Source organism: Camelus bactrianus, chromosome 6 (assembly GCF_048773025.1).
Source record: "Camelus bactrianus isolate YW-2024 breed Bactrian camel chromosome 6, ASM4877302v1, whole genome shotgun sequence".
In the NCBI taxonomy this organism is placed as follows: domain Eukaryota; kingdom Metazoa; phylum Chordata; class Mammalia; order Artiodactyla; family Camelidae; genus Camelus; species Camelus bactrianus.
This window is the reverse complement of record NC_133544.1, coordinates 27,534,076-27,551,289: the sequence shown is the minus strand read 5'-3', so window position 1 is coordinate 27,551,289 and position 17,214 is coordinate 27,534,076. Positions and strand designations below refer to the sequence as shown.

Genomic DNA, 17,214 nt, shown 5'->3' with positions numbered 1-17,214 from the left:
ATGGGGAAAACATTTGGATCATGGTCATCAAAATTGGGCAGATGCTAATGTGGGGTGTCTGCTAACCTACTAATGTCATGTATATTAAAGAAAATGCATGCTGTCAGTGAGAATAGATATACTCTTGACTGAATCATGCATTAAGCCTTTAGTGAGTCATTTTATCTGTCAGTGACAACCAAAACCAGCAGGGTACAGATTGGGTGCCATCTGCATCAGGGTCCCAAACAGTTTGCTGTCTTCCGCTTGGGATCACAGTGGCACACCTGGAAATGTAATGGTATTTCATCTTAAAGGATAGTATTTTTTCTAGCAGCAGGAAACATACTGGTTAAATGAAATACATCTTCAAAGGGGTTTTCTGTGTAAACTGCATTAATAATCTTAAGAGTCAGAGATTCAAAGGGCAGTTGACATGTAATTTGGGTCCCATAAAACCTCTTTTTCATTCTTAAAGTGCAGTTTACTTCGGATTTTTTCCTCCTAAAAGACCCAGAAATGTCTTGCTGACCTGTAGCCAATGAATCTCAGCATGTTGGTGTTTTTTCTTCTGGGGAAGGGAAAAAGCACTTTGTGAAGTAAGGACATGACCTTACTTGGTGGCATTTGGGGTATTCAGCACTTCTTACACAAAATATTTGTTTTACTTCCTTTTCCCCTTCTTCGTATGTGCTTATTAAAGGAAACAAAATATAACTGAACTTCATACTTGGGAAAATGTAGTTTGGTACAAGAGGATCCCTAGGTTGCTTTGTAGTTTCTCAGAAAGTGTGTTGACAGCAAGCGGCTAGAGATGAATCCATCTTGTTTGAAAATCTTTTAAGAAACCATTCAGTTTCAGTGCCCAGTAAACTGTGCCAGAAAGGGAAAAGGTCGTCCTTTAGTCCAAGGTTCCATTTTGTTCCCAAGAACATTGTGTGAGTACATGGTAACTGGCCCGTGTAAGAACGCTCCAGGTCTCCAGTCCCACCCTGAAGCAAGCAGTACTCTTGACCTGCCTTTACCAGATAGTCAACATCCCAGGACAGCACTGAGTGTAAACAGATCGCAGGTAGTGCCTCTGTGTTTGTGATACCCTGAGTGGGTTTGCTGTCACACACCACCCCGCTGCTTCTTACTTGCACACCGATTAATAATACAGCATTGTTCCAGAGGGAGCTCAACAATGGAGCACAAATGGCTAAAGTAAGGTGTACCTTTCTTTAGACAAAATGCAGATTTGCCTAGCTTATTACTGTGGGAGTGACTCCTTTTATACAATCACAGTATTGAAAGTACTTCTGTAAGTGGTGAGTTCTGAAATAGTAATTCATTTGGGATGCTTACAGTTGCAAGAAAGAGAAAACCCAATTCAAAGTTGCTGAAACAGGAAATGGGCTCACTGTAAAATAAAGGAAGGTAGGATAGGCTCTGGGAGTTGGTTTATTCATGTTACTCCAGCTCTGTATGGCTGTAATTTTCTCAACCCTACCCACCTATGTGTGCTGGCTTTCTTTTCAGACTGGAACTTGGAGTCTGTTTCTGGACCTCATTCCATACGCATACATCATCATTCAGGAAAAAAACACTTCCTGTTACCACTCTTGAGTGGGAAGATCTCCCAGAAGCCTGAGCGCATTTCTCCTTACATCTCATTAATGTAAGATTTGACATATGTGGGATCCTTGACTTGTCCCTATGTCCTGACTTTTGAGCCAGTCACTGACAAGAGCATTCACCGTGATGGGCTCAGACAAATCAGAGCTTAGCCCTGAACCCAGAGTCCACTCCCCAGACTGTGTGGTTGCTAACAGTGCGTGCAACTTGACCACAACGTCCTCAACAAGTCTGTACATAGCTTTTCAGAGCTTGAGTGTTGTTTTTAAGAAACAGAAACTCGGACCTCCTAAGAAATAAGGTGTCTGTTTTAGGATACATCTGTAGCCGACCTCGAACAGAAAGTCAGCAGAACGGAGGTGGATGTAGATCTGGATGTTTGCCCTTTTTCTCAGGCTGCCTTACATCTCTTCATGCCTCTGCTTTTCTCCATGTAAGTTATTTCCTTTCTTAAATTGTTGGGGAAAAAGGAAACATTCACCAGTGAAACCACCTGGACACAGGGTGGTCTTTAGGAGAATGCTTTTAGTCATGGATTCAGTTCCTTAAAGACTTCAGATTTCCTGTTCTTTTTTTTTAGTTCATTTTGGTAAGTCAGGTTTTTCTAACACTGCAGATCTCAAACTTTCTATTCTTGGAAATAGCTTTACATTTAAAAAAATTAGTTCCCCCTCCACCAAGAGCTCTTCTTTATGTGGTTTATTAATATTCATTGCTTTAAAAATTAAGACAACAAATACCAAAGGTGTTATTTCTAACTGGATTAATAAATAATAAACTCAATTACACATTAACAAAACATTTTTATTTAAAATAGTGCTTCCAAGTTTTAAAAATTGCATAAGACATCTGAAAACTCCTATCTGCTTCTACATCCAGTGAGTTGCATTACATTATTTTGGTCGAAGTTTTTGAAGAAAACCTTGTCATGCATATATAGTTGGGAAAGAGAGGAGTTGTTTTGTTTTGTTTTTTTTAACAGTTTTCCAGATAGTTGTTAATAGTTTTGTTTTGATACTTCACTAAAGTCTGACAAGTGGTAGTTTCTTAAAGGTTAATCTTCTGAGCTGAGTGGGATGAGTGGAGAAATAAAATGGTTTCTTTGTGGAAAAGCATCGAATCTGGAGGCTTATGATTCATGTTCTAAGACCTTAGACTGACTTTTTCTTTGAAAATAAGAGGCCAGAGGACAGGAGGCAAAAAAAAAGGTTATCACTTGGACAATATCTTTACCTTTCTGGAAACCAGAAAACTATCCAATTCCATGAGTTCTAACATGTCCCTTGTTAACATCTGTTTCTCAGCCTATATGAGGTCACCCTGTGGGAATGCAGGTCAGAAGGAGAACCAGCAGGTTATCAGGGCCGTGGGTGAGAGGGCCAAAGAAGTGGCAAGTGCTGAAGCAGGGAAAGCTCTGGTGTCTCCAGGTACCGGGTGGTGCGCTGTGACCGCCCCGGCGAGCCCTGGCTCAGCTGCCCGCGGCCGAAGCAGCAAGCCGAAGAAAAATGGGGCTTTGGGCCTGAAAAATGCCAGATCTTCAGCCCCTGCACTTCTAGATAACATGGAGAGTAAAGTCAGATTTAGGATGCGTTTTTTCATGATGAAATTTCCCTCAGCATCACTTTGTAGCTAAAGCTGCACAGAACATGTTTTAGGTAAAGGAGTAAGATGGCAGATGAGCAAGAATTAACGTGGAGAGGGAGGTTCTGGAGAGAAGGACTGGCTGCCAGATATGGTTGGCTTTCGCCTGGTCAGGAGTCGATGCTTACACATGATTTTGTCAGAACCTAAGTTTCTTAAGAACTTGATTTTTTTCAGGGCCAACTAATAATAATGAACGTAGTAGAAGTTCAGTATGTTGATCAAAATGCCAGTTTATTTGTTTGCAGTCCTAGAGATGAGGGCACTCCCAGCCTCGGATCAGAAGGTAACTGATAGGCCACTTAGGTCACTGGAAGTTAGTGCGTGGACAGAGAATTAGAGCACAAGGAAGTGTGTGATTCTTCCTTATGTAATCAAAACCGTATTTTTTGCTGGGTTGGGAAAAGTATGCTTTATAAGTTTTGTGCTTTTCCAGCAATAGAATATTTATGTCCATCAGCTTTTGGTTTTTCACTCTGTGAAAACATTGTCAATTTTTGGCCTTGGGCTTCCTTTTTCTGGATTTCAAGCAGACCATGTTTCTTCTGCTGCCACATTCTTGCTCCAGGTTTGTTACTATGACAGTGTTAGGCTGCAGCTTTCCCTCCCGTCAGCTTCTGCTTCTGCCTAGACACTGTAATGGATGACTCAGCACCTTGCCCTTCCTGCTTTGATTGGGGACAACTGGTCTTAACCACAGGTGTGGAGTGGACTGAGCTAAGCCTGGAAAAGTGCCTTTATCTCACATGTCAGAGGACACAAATCGACTCGACCTCTTGCTCTGTTACATTTCCGACTAGGAGTAGTTGAATAATTTTCTCCAAGTACACCATCAGATTGGGGAGGGGACAATTTCTCACTCTTACTTTTAAGCTAAGAGCAAACAACTGTTTAAGGAGATTAAAAGCAAAATCTAATTTTAAAAAGAAAGTTTAAAATTTGGGGTCTGTGTAGCCTGAAAGGGATTGTTGTAAAATAAACTGATCTTGGAAATATTTAATATTCAAAGATGGAAGATAATAAGTGACAATGGCAGACTGACTAGACACAGTCAAACTATTAGTGAAAGAAACTGAAGACACTAACTTGTCTTTGGCAAAGGGCTGGTGTGTGGTAACTCTTGCCAGATCTAAGACTCTGGAAAATATATTTCCATTGCAAGTTTCAGCAAAAGAACTCTATAAAGTTGTAATGACTTTCTTTGAAAAGTGTTTATTGCAATAAGCACTTGAGTGCCTACTGTTTGCCAGATAAATTCACAACAAACCTGCAGATGTTTTTACTGTTGTCTTGTGTATGTGGAAGTTGAGGGTTAAAAGGTAATTTTCAGGAAAAGGTAAAATCATGGTTCTCAGATATAAAAAGGTACACGTATCCAAGATTTTACTTGACACATTTTTCTGGAGAACTAACCACATGTTATGGTGTGTTCAAAGAAAAACTTTTTAAGAGCACAAATTTATATGGAGTAACGGAATACTGAAATGAATTGTAAAATGGAGACACATTTTTTTGTTGTTTTTTTGAGGGGAGTTCCTTTGAATCTCCACTAGAGGGGACATAATTTACATGTCTTATTAGATACCTACATTTTACAAAATTATAAAATAATTCCCACAGAATCAGAATCTGATAGGACAGAGGGTTTGCTAAAGACGGTGCATAGTTTTCCTTGACATACAAGTGTTTTCTACCTTATTTTCAGTAATTGGCCTGAGATAATATACATAGTTAAGTGGCATGATGGAGACAAGATTAGGGTACCTTCCTCTCAGTGGTGTCCAGGGCACTGGAATTGCAAAGGAAGCCCTCAGGAGGTCGTTGGAGGCTACTGAGGAATTCAGCCTTGAGGCAGTGTTCACCTGGACCGAGGCGTTGACTCCAGTGAGTTAGCTTCTGTGGAAGGGGACTCTGAGCCTGCCATCTTTGCACAGGAAGTTTACTGGGGAGTGCTCTCCCAGGACGCTATCTGTGAGGGAGCGCTGGCAGCTGGGTTGATGAACTCTCAATTCAGTTACAACAAAGGCTTTAGTTAAAATCCATGGGGAGATCTGGAGCTGGGGTGGCCCTTCGGAGATGTCTTGAGGGCACTGCTTGGGGAAGGCAACGCTCCCGACAGCTTGGGGGAAGGGCTGTCTCCGTGCTGCAGTAGAGTCTGGGCAGAGCACCACAACACCCGGTTCTTGTACTGCTCATATCCGCGGGTCTCCCTCCTCTACTGCCCTTTTGAGATTTCTCCTTGACGAGCACCTCTGCTAGTCCAGGTGCTTACCTGCTCTTACCCCTAAGTTACCTGCTGGGATGACCCAGGCTCCCTCATCCTTGAGAGCTCTGAGCCCCTGGTCACCAGGCCCTTCTCAAGCAGTGACTGCTCTGCTTGACTGACCATACTCCATTTAAATTGGGGAAGTGATTATCAAGAGACACTCCAGGGTATCACCTGGATGCCAGGCATGTCACTTCTCCCCTCTGTGTGACAGCAGCCCTGCCTCCTGATTTTCTTCCTACCAAGGAAAGAACATGGTGGTGACTTCGTAGCACAAAGGACCCAAAGTGACTGGGCAGTAGCTGTAGCTTAGAGTTGAGTGGGACTCTTGCTGTACCCCCTTGCTATAACCAGGTTGTTTAGACCCACAGAACCTGAAGTTGCGGTAGCAAGAAGCACATTTACTAAGTGGGCCATTGGTAAAGATGGCTAGCAGGGCCATTCCCATTCTATTGGTTGGTTCCCAGTCTAGAGTATTCCACCAACTGGGGCTGCAGAACCACTAGAATGGACATTGATTTAGGGTGTATCCTGCATCCTGAAGGATGGTGCCCATCCTCACAGGATATCATTTCCAAGCTGACATCTCAGCTGCACCTTTAAAAGATCACTCGGTTGTTCTATCAGACCAGCAGCTTCTACAGTATACAACAGGGCCAGTGGATTCCATGGCTGTGTGCCCATGTTTCACCCTCTTTGCTGTAAAATCCCAAGGTCCTATTCAGTGTGATGTGGGAATCCTGTGTCAGTGGATCTAACACTCTGTAAACCCTCATATGATCATAGTACTGAAGCCCTGAAAGCAGGAAAGGCAAGATCAATGCCCATAACTTCTAGTCAAGATAAGTAGCTGCCCTATGTAGACTGGAAGGGGTCCAAGGTAGACATGCTGCTGTCAAGTGGGTGGAGGTTCTCCTTGAGGCGTGGGTATTGAGTCGATAAACGATACACAGCAGTGATCTCTGCGGCACTCGGGTTGAACACTTGGCAGCACCAGTGTCTAGGCTGGCTTTGGTGAGCTGAATCCCACTGTGAAGCTGCCACGGCTGTCACCATGGCTGCTCCTTCCAAGCACACATTTTGCCGGCACAGGTGTGACTAATGACGATGGCAGATAACAGCCGGCCGGATCATTTGGACTATTTGGTCGTTCCGTGCCTCTTCCCTAGTGATGCTCTCTGGCGCCATTAACATGCATTCAGATGCCATGGCCACCCCTGTAGATCATCCGTGCTCCTCCACCCTTGTCCCTGACCACCTCATCTTTCTCCTCCTCGGTCTCTGGCCAATCAGCCAGGCCATTTGCTACTCCATCAGTTCATGTTTTTTCTGGCCTTGGGCCTGTTCTGCTTGCACACAAAGTGGATGACTGGGAAGCCTGATTGTTGCCTTGCAATGGTTTCCCTTCACCACTGTCTTAGAGGGCCACCTGAGCGGGGCCACCCTGCTGCAGCAGTCCGTTTTTGACTCCCAGCTTCATATCAAACGCACCCGTCTGTGAACCAAACCTGGCTTTGTCCCTCTTCTGTAAGTTGGGGTGCTGGTTACATCCCCCTGCCCTTGGCCATAGATGCGAGCTGAGGTGACTGCTCGTGCGACAGTGAATGCCATGATGGGCGGTCTGGGCCACCTGCACAAGCAGCCTGCTTATGCCCTCATCCCTGCTCATGTCCAGTGCCCTTGTACCACTTCCATCTTAGAATGGGTTGCTGCTGGGCCTACTCAGAGGTATGGCTTAATGTCTGATGGGTCACATGGTCAGTCTCTACCGAGGCCCAGCAGTAAACCAGGAGCTGGTACAAATGCCACGGCCTTACTCCAGAATCCCATGGGTCTACATTGTCATTCTCCAGTTGGGCTTACCACAAACTCTGTATGACATCTTTCCCCATCGTAGATGCCTTGAATACTGTAAGATCTACCAGGTAGTGTGCACAAAGTGGCAAGGCTGTTTATACCGCGTCCTGAACTGGCTGCAGGGTCATTCTGCTCTGGGCCCCACTCAGCTTTCCATGTGACTTGGCAAACGGGTCAGAGCAATATTCCCAGGAATGGACTTTACAGACTGCAGAATCCACACTGACCTATGGGCATTCTGATTCCTTTCTAGTAACGAGAGAAAGGCGTCCCTTCCTTTGAAGGGGATGTTCCAGCAGGCTCCTGAGTTTTTATAGGCTTTACCTCCTACATACTTACCCCTTCTTGCTCATCCAGTCTGACTGATATGTCCTCAATGTCATGGACCAGTGTGATGTTCTGCAGCCTCTCTACACGGTCCAGCTTCCTTCAGACGATCTTTCGATGGAGAGCAGAAGAGTTAACATAGCCCTGGGGCAAGAATGCAGATGTATAGTGTAGTATGCCTCCCATGAACCCAAATGCTTCTGGCCTCAAGAGAGGTGGATAAGAATATGTTTGCCAGAGGGACCGTATACCAAGTATCACCATGCACCTGAAGCAGTGTTAATTTGCATGTATCTGGTTTTCGTAGGGACCTGACTAGTGAATCAGCTGGGAATACGAGGGCCACCATCTCTTCCTTTTGTATCTCTTCTCATCCTCACGGTGTTGTGATTGATTGTCTTGGGTCGGGGGGATGGTGTCGGGGAAGTTTCATAGACTTCCGCTTGGCCTTCCCCCGTGTGGCTGACGAACTGGTTGGTTTGCCTGACTACCAGGTATGTCCACTCTGATTACACGTTCAGGGACTGGGGGAAGAGAACCCCGGGCAAGGCTGTAGAGCCGGGGGGCCACACTGAGCCAGACCTGCACGAGGACTTGATTGCGTTTTATTTATGTGGTCCCATGTGTTTCCCTGACCCATTTTTCTAACAGGGGGCACGATGATGCTTCGGGTGCTCAATATCAGTGTCAGCTCAGATCCTGCTTCTGTGTCCAACCAGTCCTTAGACTCTCTGGACACTCACCTTGGCCCGCAGGCCCTTGGGGAAGGACTCATCTTGTATATGTTGCTGTGGTATCACAGGACCCTTCCTCCTGAGGACCCAGCTTTTCCTTTAGTCACTGAGTTCCAGGTCTGAAAACTGGCCCAGGTCCAGAAACTGGGAAACAGATTTTTTTTAAATCCTGGTTGGCCTACTTCCCTCAGCCTCCTTGATTTCTTTTGATTGTAACGATTGCCTTAAATAGGCCAGGAAATGTCCTCGGCCTCTTTTTTTTTTTTTTTTTTTTTTTCATGTTTGGTCACTACTTTTTTTCAATTGAAGTACAGTCAGTTACAATGTGTCAGTTTCTGGTGTACAGCTTGTGTCCTCAGCCTCTTGCTGTTTGTGCACTGAGAGCCCTTAACCTGTGGGGGTGAAAGGTGAAGGCTGAGTGCTGGGGCAGAGGTGGGTGAGCTGTGATGCAGTCAGAGCAAAGGCCTCAGCCCATCCCACAGGAAGTCCTGCGGCTTCGTCCCGGTTCCTCCATTAGAGGTGCAGAGGCTGGAGCACCCCCACCAGTGTTGAATACTTACAGGATGTGGCCTGCCTGCAGGAGGAGATTCAACCTTAGTACGAAGCTTCCTTTGGAAGGAGGGCAGTTCCTGGGGAGGATGGAACACTCAGGGGAATCAGCATGTGACCGTGAAGGGAAACCTGGGTGGCACACAACATCCACTGACCCGGGGGACCGAGAGGAGAGCTGCAGCTAAGAGAATGGCTTCTGGAAGATGAATTGACAGGATACGTTGACCTGATCGCTTAGAGGTCTTTTACTGAAGAAATATTTAATACCTCCTCTGTGCTCAGCTCTCTGCTAGATACAGATTATGATGTGAAAAGTCCTTGACCTCAAGGTGCTCACAACTGAAACCCCAGCCCAGTGGATTTCACTGTGCAATGTGAATGGGGATGCGACTAAGAGGACAAGACAGCCCTGTGATGTCGTGGAGCTTTTTCATTAGTTCTGGAGCTTGTATTTCCCTCTCTGAAGAGATGCCCAGATCCCTGGCTGAACAGGAGACAACTTCCTGAGCAACTGAGGAAGGACAGAGCCAGCTTGTTGGTACCTACCCTCTCAACAGGGACCCACCCCCCAACCCCCTCGTGTGTCCCATCTCCCTGAACTGCACTGCGCATGGGGACAGGACATCTTGCCTGTGGATGGCAGGGATGGCGCGTCCCATCAGAGGTGAGCCCCTCACAAGCGGCAGTGGTGGGTTGGAGAGCGATTCTTCCTTCTGTCCATGGAGGAAATGCCAAGAAAGCTCCCCGTCTCTGCAAGCAGAGGTGTAGGACTGGGGAGCAGATCTCTGCCTCTCCAGTGTCCCCACACAAACTGCCACCAGATGGCAGCAGGAGCTCAACCCTCGCCAGGGGAGAGGCTGAGTACGGGTGTGTGTCGGGGTGGGCTCGGACCCCTGGGACACACACGCGCTGGAAGAGGAGGAGGAACCAAAAATACTTGATTGACAAAGCTCTCGGAGCCGGTTGAATCCAGGGTTTACCCGAGTAGCTGCCCTGGCCACGCACCCCGGATTCACACTTCGCGAATGCCTGTGCCCATTAACATGGCCCCTGGGAGTCCCAGCCTCCCGCTCGATGTGGGCCCCACAGCTGCAGCCGAGACTGCCCCTGAAAACACCCCGGGGCTGCCGAGCCCACGCTGTGCAAAGGCACTTCTTTCCAGCGCTTCGCTGAACCTCACAGGAGATGGACGTCCCTTGGGGCTGTGAGGCTTCTCCCAGGACCTGCGGGGAGCACTGTACATCTCAGCCACTCAGCCTGTCCTTGGGGGGCCGCTGCCCTGCTTCCACCTTGACAGGCAGGGACAGGTGACAGTGGCAAGGTTAATGGGCTGCGGAGCGTCTGAGTGCTTCTGACACCTCAGAGTGATCATTTCCATCCTGGCAGTTTCCTGGTGACACCACAGGTGCAGCCTCTTGGCCGGGGCAGGAGCTCCGGTGGCCCCGCCACTCATGCCATCTAGGACACCAGACAGAAGCCACGCTTGGTGATTGATTAAGTGTAATGTCAGGTGCTGGTTAAATGGTGATGGGGACAGAGTGGAAAGGGCCCTGAGGGAACAAGGGTGGGGATTACAGGAAGCAGCTCCTGCCCTGCGGTTGGTTGCAGGTAGGAGTCGAGAGCCAGGGGAAGAGGTGGATGCTCAGACCTGGTGGGTGGAGCCCGGGCCCACCTGGAGCTGTGGTGCTGGTTCCCCCTGCGGGGATGTGATCCAGCTGGAGCTGATGAACAGCTGGAGACAGAACAGGGGGCCAGCAGTCAGGGGCTGTCCTTCCCCTGCCTCCTACTTTGCAGTCTCCCTCTGGCCTCTTGTCAGAGCCCAGGAGGGACCAGCTGACAGAGGAGAAAGGTAATGTGTAGAGTGGGGAGGGGGATTTGGAGCTCAGAGCTGACCCACCAGCCACAGGTCTGCCCCGAGGTGCCCAAGGTGGGCCTGGGGTGGGTTCTGCTAGGGGAGCAGGGCATTCCCCACAAAGAGAAGGGGTGGAGATCTGCAGTTCCTCACAGTCAGGGGAGCTGCAGGGCCTCGGCTGGGGGTGGAATGTGCAGGAGAGGAGAATGACTTCCTGGAGGCCTGGAGATGCTAGAACCCTGACCCTGGACTCCAGGCCACAGCCAAGATTTGAGGGCCTTCCCGGGCTCACACAGGTTGGAAGGGGCCACCAGGTAGCCCTGGGCAGGTGGCAGCCTGAGGAGCCTCGTTGGACATCTGGCCCTGTAGAGGCCCAGATTTTCTGCTCACTTTTGGGGGGATCAGGGTTTGTGGTCCAAATTAATTTGAAGGAAAATAAAGTCATATAAAATTGTTAACAAGCTTAGGTTTGTGGAGAAGGATCCTTATGACTCCACTGACGACCATAAACTGCCACGTGCCATCGGACCTGCAGGCTCACCCTGAAGGCCTTTGTTGCTACGGTGGTCCTGCCGGGTGCTTCTGCATCGGTAACCTTGGGCTCCTTGGGAGAGGCGACAGGCACTCTGGGGCATGATAAATTCCATGCAAACTCCATGGCAGTCACCGCCACTGTTGATGGAGAGCCACTCTGCTGGGTGCTTCACTGTGGGCTGCTCAGCCTTAGCTCTGTGACATTCTGGGCCCAACACGTTGTGTGTGTGTGGGGACAGGGGGGCACCCTAATAGAGAACCGCTAATTCACTCATTTAATCCCCACAACAACCCTGTGCTATTACCCCTCCTTATTTTAAAAGAATGTATTTTTTTTAAGTTGTGATGAAATACACATTATTATAAAATGCACCATCTTAACTGCTTTAAGTGCACCATCGAGTGCATTAAGTACATCCACGTTGTTGTACAACCATCACCACCCCCATCTCTAGAACTCTTCTGTCTTGCAAAACTAAAATGCTACCCACTAAACACTAACTCCCCGTCCTCCTCCCCCAGCCCCTGGCAGCCACCACTTTGCCTTCCGTCTCTATGAGTCTGACTGCTCTGGGTACCTCACGTAAGTGGAATCATACAGTATATGTCCTTTCACTTAGTGTGAACAGCTACTCTGCACTCCTGTAAGTTCTTCCATTTGAAAATCCCTGAACACACTCATTAATAAAACTCTTCCTTGCAAGCTGACCACATGGCATGGGCATATTACGAAAGATGCATGTAGTCACTGTGGGGAGGGGAAAGAAACCAGTCACCCCGTCGTTTCACACAGTGCCTAACAAAAATGTCTGTCTAACAAAGTCCACAAAATTTAGAGGTGAAACATTTGTGGTTTGAGGTTTTAGGTAATGGTCCACCACACTTCCTGATGAGTCAGCTCCTTATTTGGATAGCCCTTGTGTATCAGATCTTCATAAAAAGTCCCTGACTCTTCAGGTCTGCAGGTTTCCAAATATCAGATTTCTAAAACATAGAATAGCCCATGGTTTTACCACTTCCCTTGGTGTCAATGCATTTCCTTTTGAGTGAAGACAGGAAAAGGCCCCTATGAAATCTCACCACCAACAACAGGAAACATACCACCTGTGACCACAGTCTGCTTTTACCCACAACCAAGGAGACTGGCCTGGTGGGGTTCACGTCTTGCCTTCTTGCTGGGTCCTGGAAGATGTTATAAATGACACTAAAAGGGAAGGCAGGCTCCCTCTCTCCACTCAGTTTCAGCCTGGGGGTTTACAAAGAAAGCAAACTCAGTTGCTCTTTCCGTCGGCAAATTGTACAGTTGGAAGGTGAGAAAGTAAAAATTTAAGCTTGTTATGTTGTCTCTGCAAGTTTTACAAAAAGCCTGGCTTCTGAGCAATCTGGTAGCCTGGTTACAGCCTAACGAGGTACTGGGGGCCCCACACCACCCACGTCCTGTTCAGCCCGAGGCTCACCTAACCACACAGGAGACTGTGAACACACAGGACACTCACATCGCAGTGCTTGTCTCCTGACTCAGAAATCTCCCTCCCCTTCAGCCCAGGCTCTAGGGCTCAGAGTTAACCTGTTGTGGGAAAATACAAAAGAAGTATGTTGTCTTTGTCTCCAGTTCCTGACAAAGAGCCCCTCAGAACCCTTGGAATTTACTGTCTTGTATGCTAATGAGATGATACGTGGGGAGGGGGTGCCTAGCTGGGATCTGATCACCAGAATAATCACCCATGTGATTAAAGGGTTAGAACTTTCAGCCCCACCCCTCACTCCCTATCCCAGGGAGAGGATATGGAGTTCAGTCACCAGTGGCCAATGATCTAATCAAACATGCCTATGTAATCACATGTTCATTAAAAACCCTAAATCATGGGGTTTGGAGAGCTCCCGGGTAGGTGAACACCTTCCTGTGCTGGGAGGGCGGTGTGCCCGGAGAGGGCTTGGAAGCTCTGTGCAGCCCCCTCCCACCCTGCCTGTCTCTTCCACGACACTTGGCTCTTCCTGAGTTGCATCCTTTATAACAAACTGGTAAACGGAAGCAGTGTTTTCCCGAGTCCTGGGAATCCTTCTAGCGGATTACCCAAGCTTAAGAGGGAGTTGTGGGAACCCCTTGAGCTTATAGCTGGTGGGTCAGAAGAGCAGGTGGCCCCTGGGACTAGTGACTGGCATCTGACGTGGAGGGGTTGTCATCTGAAGTCTTGGGAGACTGAGCCCGTAACCTGTGGGGTCTGTGCTAGCTCCAGGCAGTGTAAGAACTGAATTGTTGGACAACCAGTTGGTGTCAGTGAATTGCTTGTTGGTGTGGGGCAAACTCCACAGACTTGGTGTCAGAAAAAAAGATGCTTCCCATTTTCTCACCAAACACTGGGGTTGTTAAACTGTAACTTGTTTCTACTACCTTTTTTCCCCTCTTGCAATTCCACTTTTCCTGGAGGCCTGGGTGATTAGCCTTGCTGGTTGCCTACGCCCACTGACAGCCAAGCACAATGACAGTTTAGATGTGACAGTTCTTTGCTGTGGGGCTCCTGATGCCTTGCACCACGTCTAGCGGCATCCCTGATCTGTACCCACTAGACGCCAGTAGCTCCAACCTACAAGTCCCTGGCTTCCCCAACAAAGTGTGACAGTTCCCTTGTGAAAAAAAGCTAGACCTTAAAAAAAAAGTGTAGTCGAGTCACAAGGAGAGATCTGGGGGCAGGTCCTGGCTCTGTTCCAAACTCCCTCGGTGACTTTGAGCAGGACTACCCAGACTCTTGTGTCAACTGTAAAATGAGAGTTCAACCCCATCAACCTCATTTCCGTTCAGCAACAGAATGTTACACTCTGCTTGTTTCCCCTACCGCCCCCAACATGGAAATTCAGCTCGTCAAAGGCAGTAACTCGGGGTTTGACCTGTGTATTGTTCCATCAAGGCCTGAATTCCTGTCTGTCTGAGTGACTTGACCCCAAGTCTTCCATGTCACGTAATGATGGCTACAGGGATCTGGCAGGGGTCTGTGTTGGGGACATTCGCTGCTGACAGCCTGAAGGGAATCTACCCTGTGACGCTGGAGTTGACTGCATTAAGGAGTCTCGTGGGCTGAGAGCACATCCCCCTGAGCCTTTTCTGAGAGCCCCAGCCCAGGGCGGTGCCCCTGCAGGGCGTGTGTGCACACACACCTGTGTGCGTGTGTGGGGGATACCGTGGGAGCCCAGAGGGACCATCAGCTGGACGCCCAGGCCGGGATCTGAAGCCTGAGCTCACTGAGTGGTAGAAGGCCACCAGGACAGGAGGAGGCTTAAAAAGTTCACCCTGACCCCTGCTGGGGTTCAATTCCCGCCTCCACTGCTCACTGCCTCCAAGGAGGGGCTGCTCACGGACCCCTCTGAACTCAGACCTCCCCAACTGTACAGTGGGGAGCCTACAGCTTAGGGCCATGGTTGTGAGATTGAGTCGATACAAAGAGACATTTTTAATAACATTTATGATTTCTTCTCTCTCCCTCTCTAACACACACACCCTCCAAAGATGAGAAGCTTTAATTATTTTCAACATAAAGATGAAGAAACTGAAACTTAAAGGCACCTCTTCTTTTGGTCAGGATGCTGTTCTCTGCCTGGAATGTAGGGTGTTGATGGTGCTACAACCTTTACGTGGAAAGATAATTTTCTCCACTGGTGTTAGATATAATAAACACAACCAAAAGAAAAAAAGCCTTTGAAGATGCTTGTGAGATGATCAGGCTTGGTGACCTTCTCGCTCCATGGCAAAGGCAGAACAGGACTGCCTGGCTACCTCTGTCTGACGCGAGAGTTCAGAAATCCCGACTACTTGGAATCAGAGCAGACAGTGCTAATTTGTGGGTGCTCCAGTGGGCCCAGCTGGACCTGTTGTGGAGGCTGGTCTGCCCAGCTGGGACCCTGAGTACTTGCTGAATAAATATGCAGGTGGGGGTCGGGGTAGCCCTGGCAAGGCCACGGGTGTGATGCAGGAAAGAGTCTGGTCTCCAGCCCAGAGTGCGTCCAACCTGCATTCGAGGCTGGCACCATCACTCACCAGCTGTTCCATCTTGGACAAGTTACTTAACATTTCAGGGGTAAACTCAGTGGGAATAAGGATAACATGCCTTAGAATTCTGATGAAGATTGAAGATAATGTATAAAAAGGCTAACAAACATAGGCAAGGACTCTGACTTTCCATCATGACTTAATTAATGCAAATTTTAAAATTATGAAGTATTTTTAAGTCCTGGGCAAATATTTTAAGTTTGGTCATGGACAGTGTGGGCAAGGGTGTTGTAAAGCAGGCACCTTCCCATACTGTTGGTGGGAGTCTAATTAGTGCAATAGCTGCAGAAGGCAATTGGGCATTAAAAATCAATTTTTTTAATGCATACACTTTTTGATGTAGCAATTCCACTGCTCTGAATTAATCTTATGAATATATTAATTTTAATTAGGATATTGGATTGGTTGTTATAATTCCCAAAATTACAGTGGCTTAAACCCAGTAGAGATACATTTCTTTCTGGAACATAACAACTCAGCTTAATCAATCTAGGGCTGGGGTGTTGTGTTGGGGCATGATTCTATGGCATTGGGGGCCTAGGTTCCACATTTTTTGCTCTACCAGCTTGGAGTGTCACCCTCATCTGCATGGCAGAAGGCAGTTCCTTCCACATGAGGAAAGGGATGAGGGGGCCGACCCCTTCCCCTTTAGGCCACAGTCCCAGAGCTGCACTCAGCACTTCTGCAATATCCCATTGACTAGAACTTAATCATATGTCCATACCTAAATGCAGGGATGCTGGGAAGTGTAGTCTTTGTTTTGGGCAGCCATGTGCCCACAAAAATCCAGGGGGTATACGACTAAAGAAAGCAGAGGAGTTTGGTTAACAGAGACCACTGAACAATCTCCAACACAACACTAATATACATGGGCATAGATGTAGGCATAAGGGTGTTCACTGCAACATTTTTTATCATTGGGAAACCTTAGTAACAGTCTAAATGACATTTACAAGTACCAGCCCAATTAGATAGAGAATGATACATTTGTTCCGTGGAATATTATGCAGCAGTTTAAAATGAATGTGACAGATGTGTATCTGCTAATGAGGGGAGATACCCAAGATCTTTGAAGTGAGAAAAGGGAGTTGCAAAACTACTGCATTAAAAAAATGTGAAAATATATTTTTGTGACTCAGGTGCCTAGATAATGGATGTGTATACTTCAGAGCAAAATGAAATGGGGGGTCAGGAAACTTTTACGTTCCATTTCTCATTCTTCCGACTAAACTGCTTACCACAGGCACACACTACTTTTTTAAGATAAAATATTGTTTTTAAAGGTAGCATATTCATAAGGAGTGACTTGGAAAGCTTTAAAAAATGTAATAAATGAAAAGCAAGTTAGAAAAAAAAGTAGAGTGTGATCCCATTTATGTGTTTTTAAAAAGTGTGAGTGTGTGTCTGTGTGTAAACTCAATAGTATCTGGTTCCTCGGAAGCACTCACACATGCTGTCTCCTGTGTCTATGAACAGGTCTGGGAGCGCCCACACCAAACCCTCAACCATGGGAGAAACGCCATCTCTAAGGAGGGACAGGAAATTCACCAAAAGAGGACGGTGGGACATGCCAAAGGTGATTCACTTTTTGTTCCACACACATTTGTCCTCTTCGCATTTTTATAAGCATGTATTCATATATTTGTTTTAAATTTTAATGGAAAAACCCTGCAATGTATATGAAGTTTGTGATGCTCAAATACATACTGGGGACTTGGTAAGTACACACAGTCCAGGTTTTCCAAGTTTCCCTGTTCCCAGCCCTTAGGAGTCAGCCATTCCTTAGAGAGTGAGATGAGGGTGATTCACGCCT

At 47.3% G+C, this 17,214-nt stretch overlaps 1 protein-coding gene across 6 annotated transcripts in view; it reads left to right on the top strand.

Annotated features, from left to right (window-relative positions):
- The window catches only part of PCNX1 (pecanex 1), a 174,621-nt gene extending 157,644 nt beyond the window's left edge, over window positions 1–16,977 (top strand). For 3 of the 6 annotated variants that reach the window (XM_045522176.2, XM_074365308.1, XM_074365309.1), the window contains 3 exons: window positions 1,501–1,639; window positions 1,911–2,029; window positions 16,878–16,977. In XM_045522176.2, the coding sequence (XP_045378132.2) occupies window positions 1,501–1,639; window positions 1,911–1,923 (152 nt within the window). In that variant the 3' untranslated portion in view covers window positions 1,924–2,029; window positions 16,878–16,977. Of the gene's footprint in view, window positions 1–1,500; window positions 1,659–1,910; window positions 2,030–16,877 lie in introns of those variants that run through there. The other 3 variants (XM_074365307.1, XM_010962334.3, XM_045522177.2) reach the window with 2 other exon arrangements.
- Window positions 16,978–17,214: the final 237 nt, after the last annotated feature.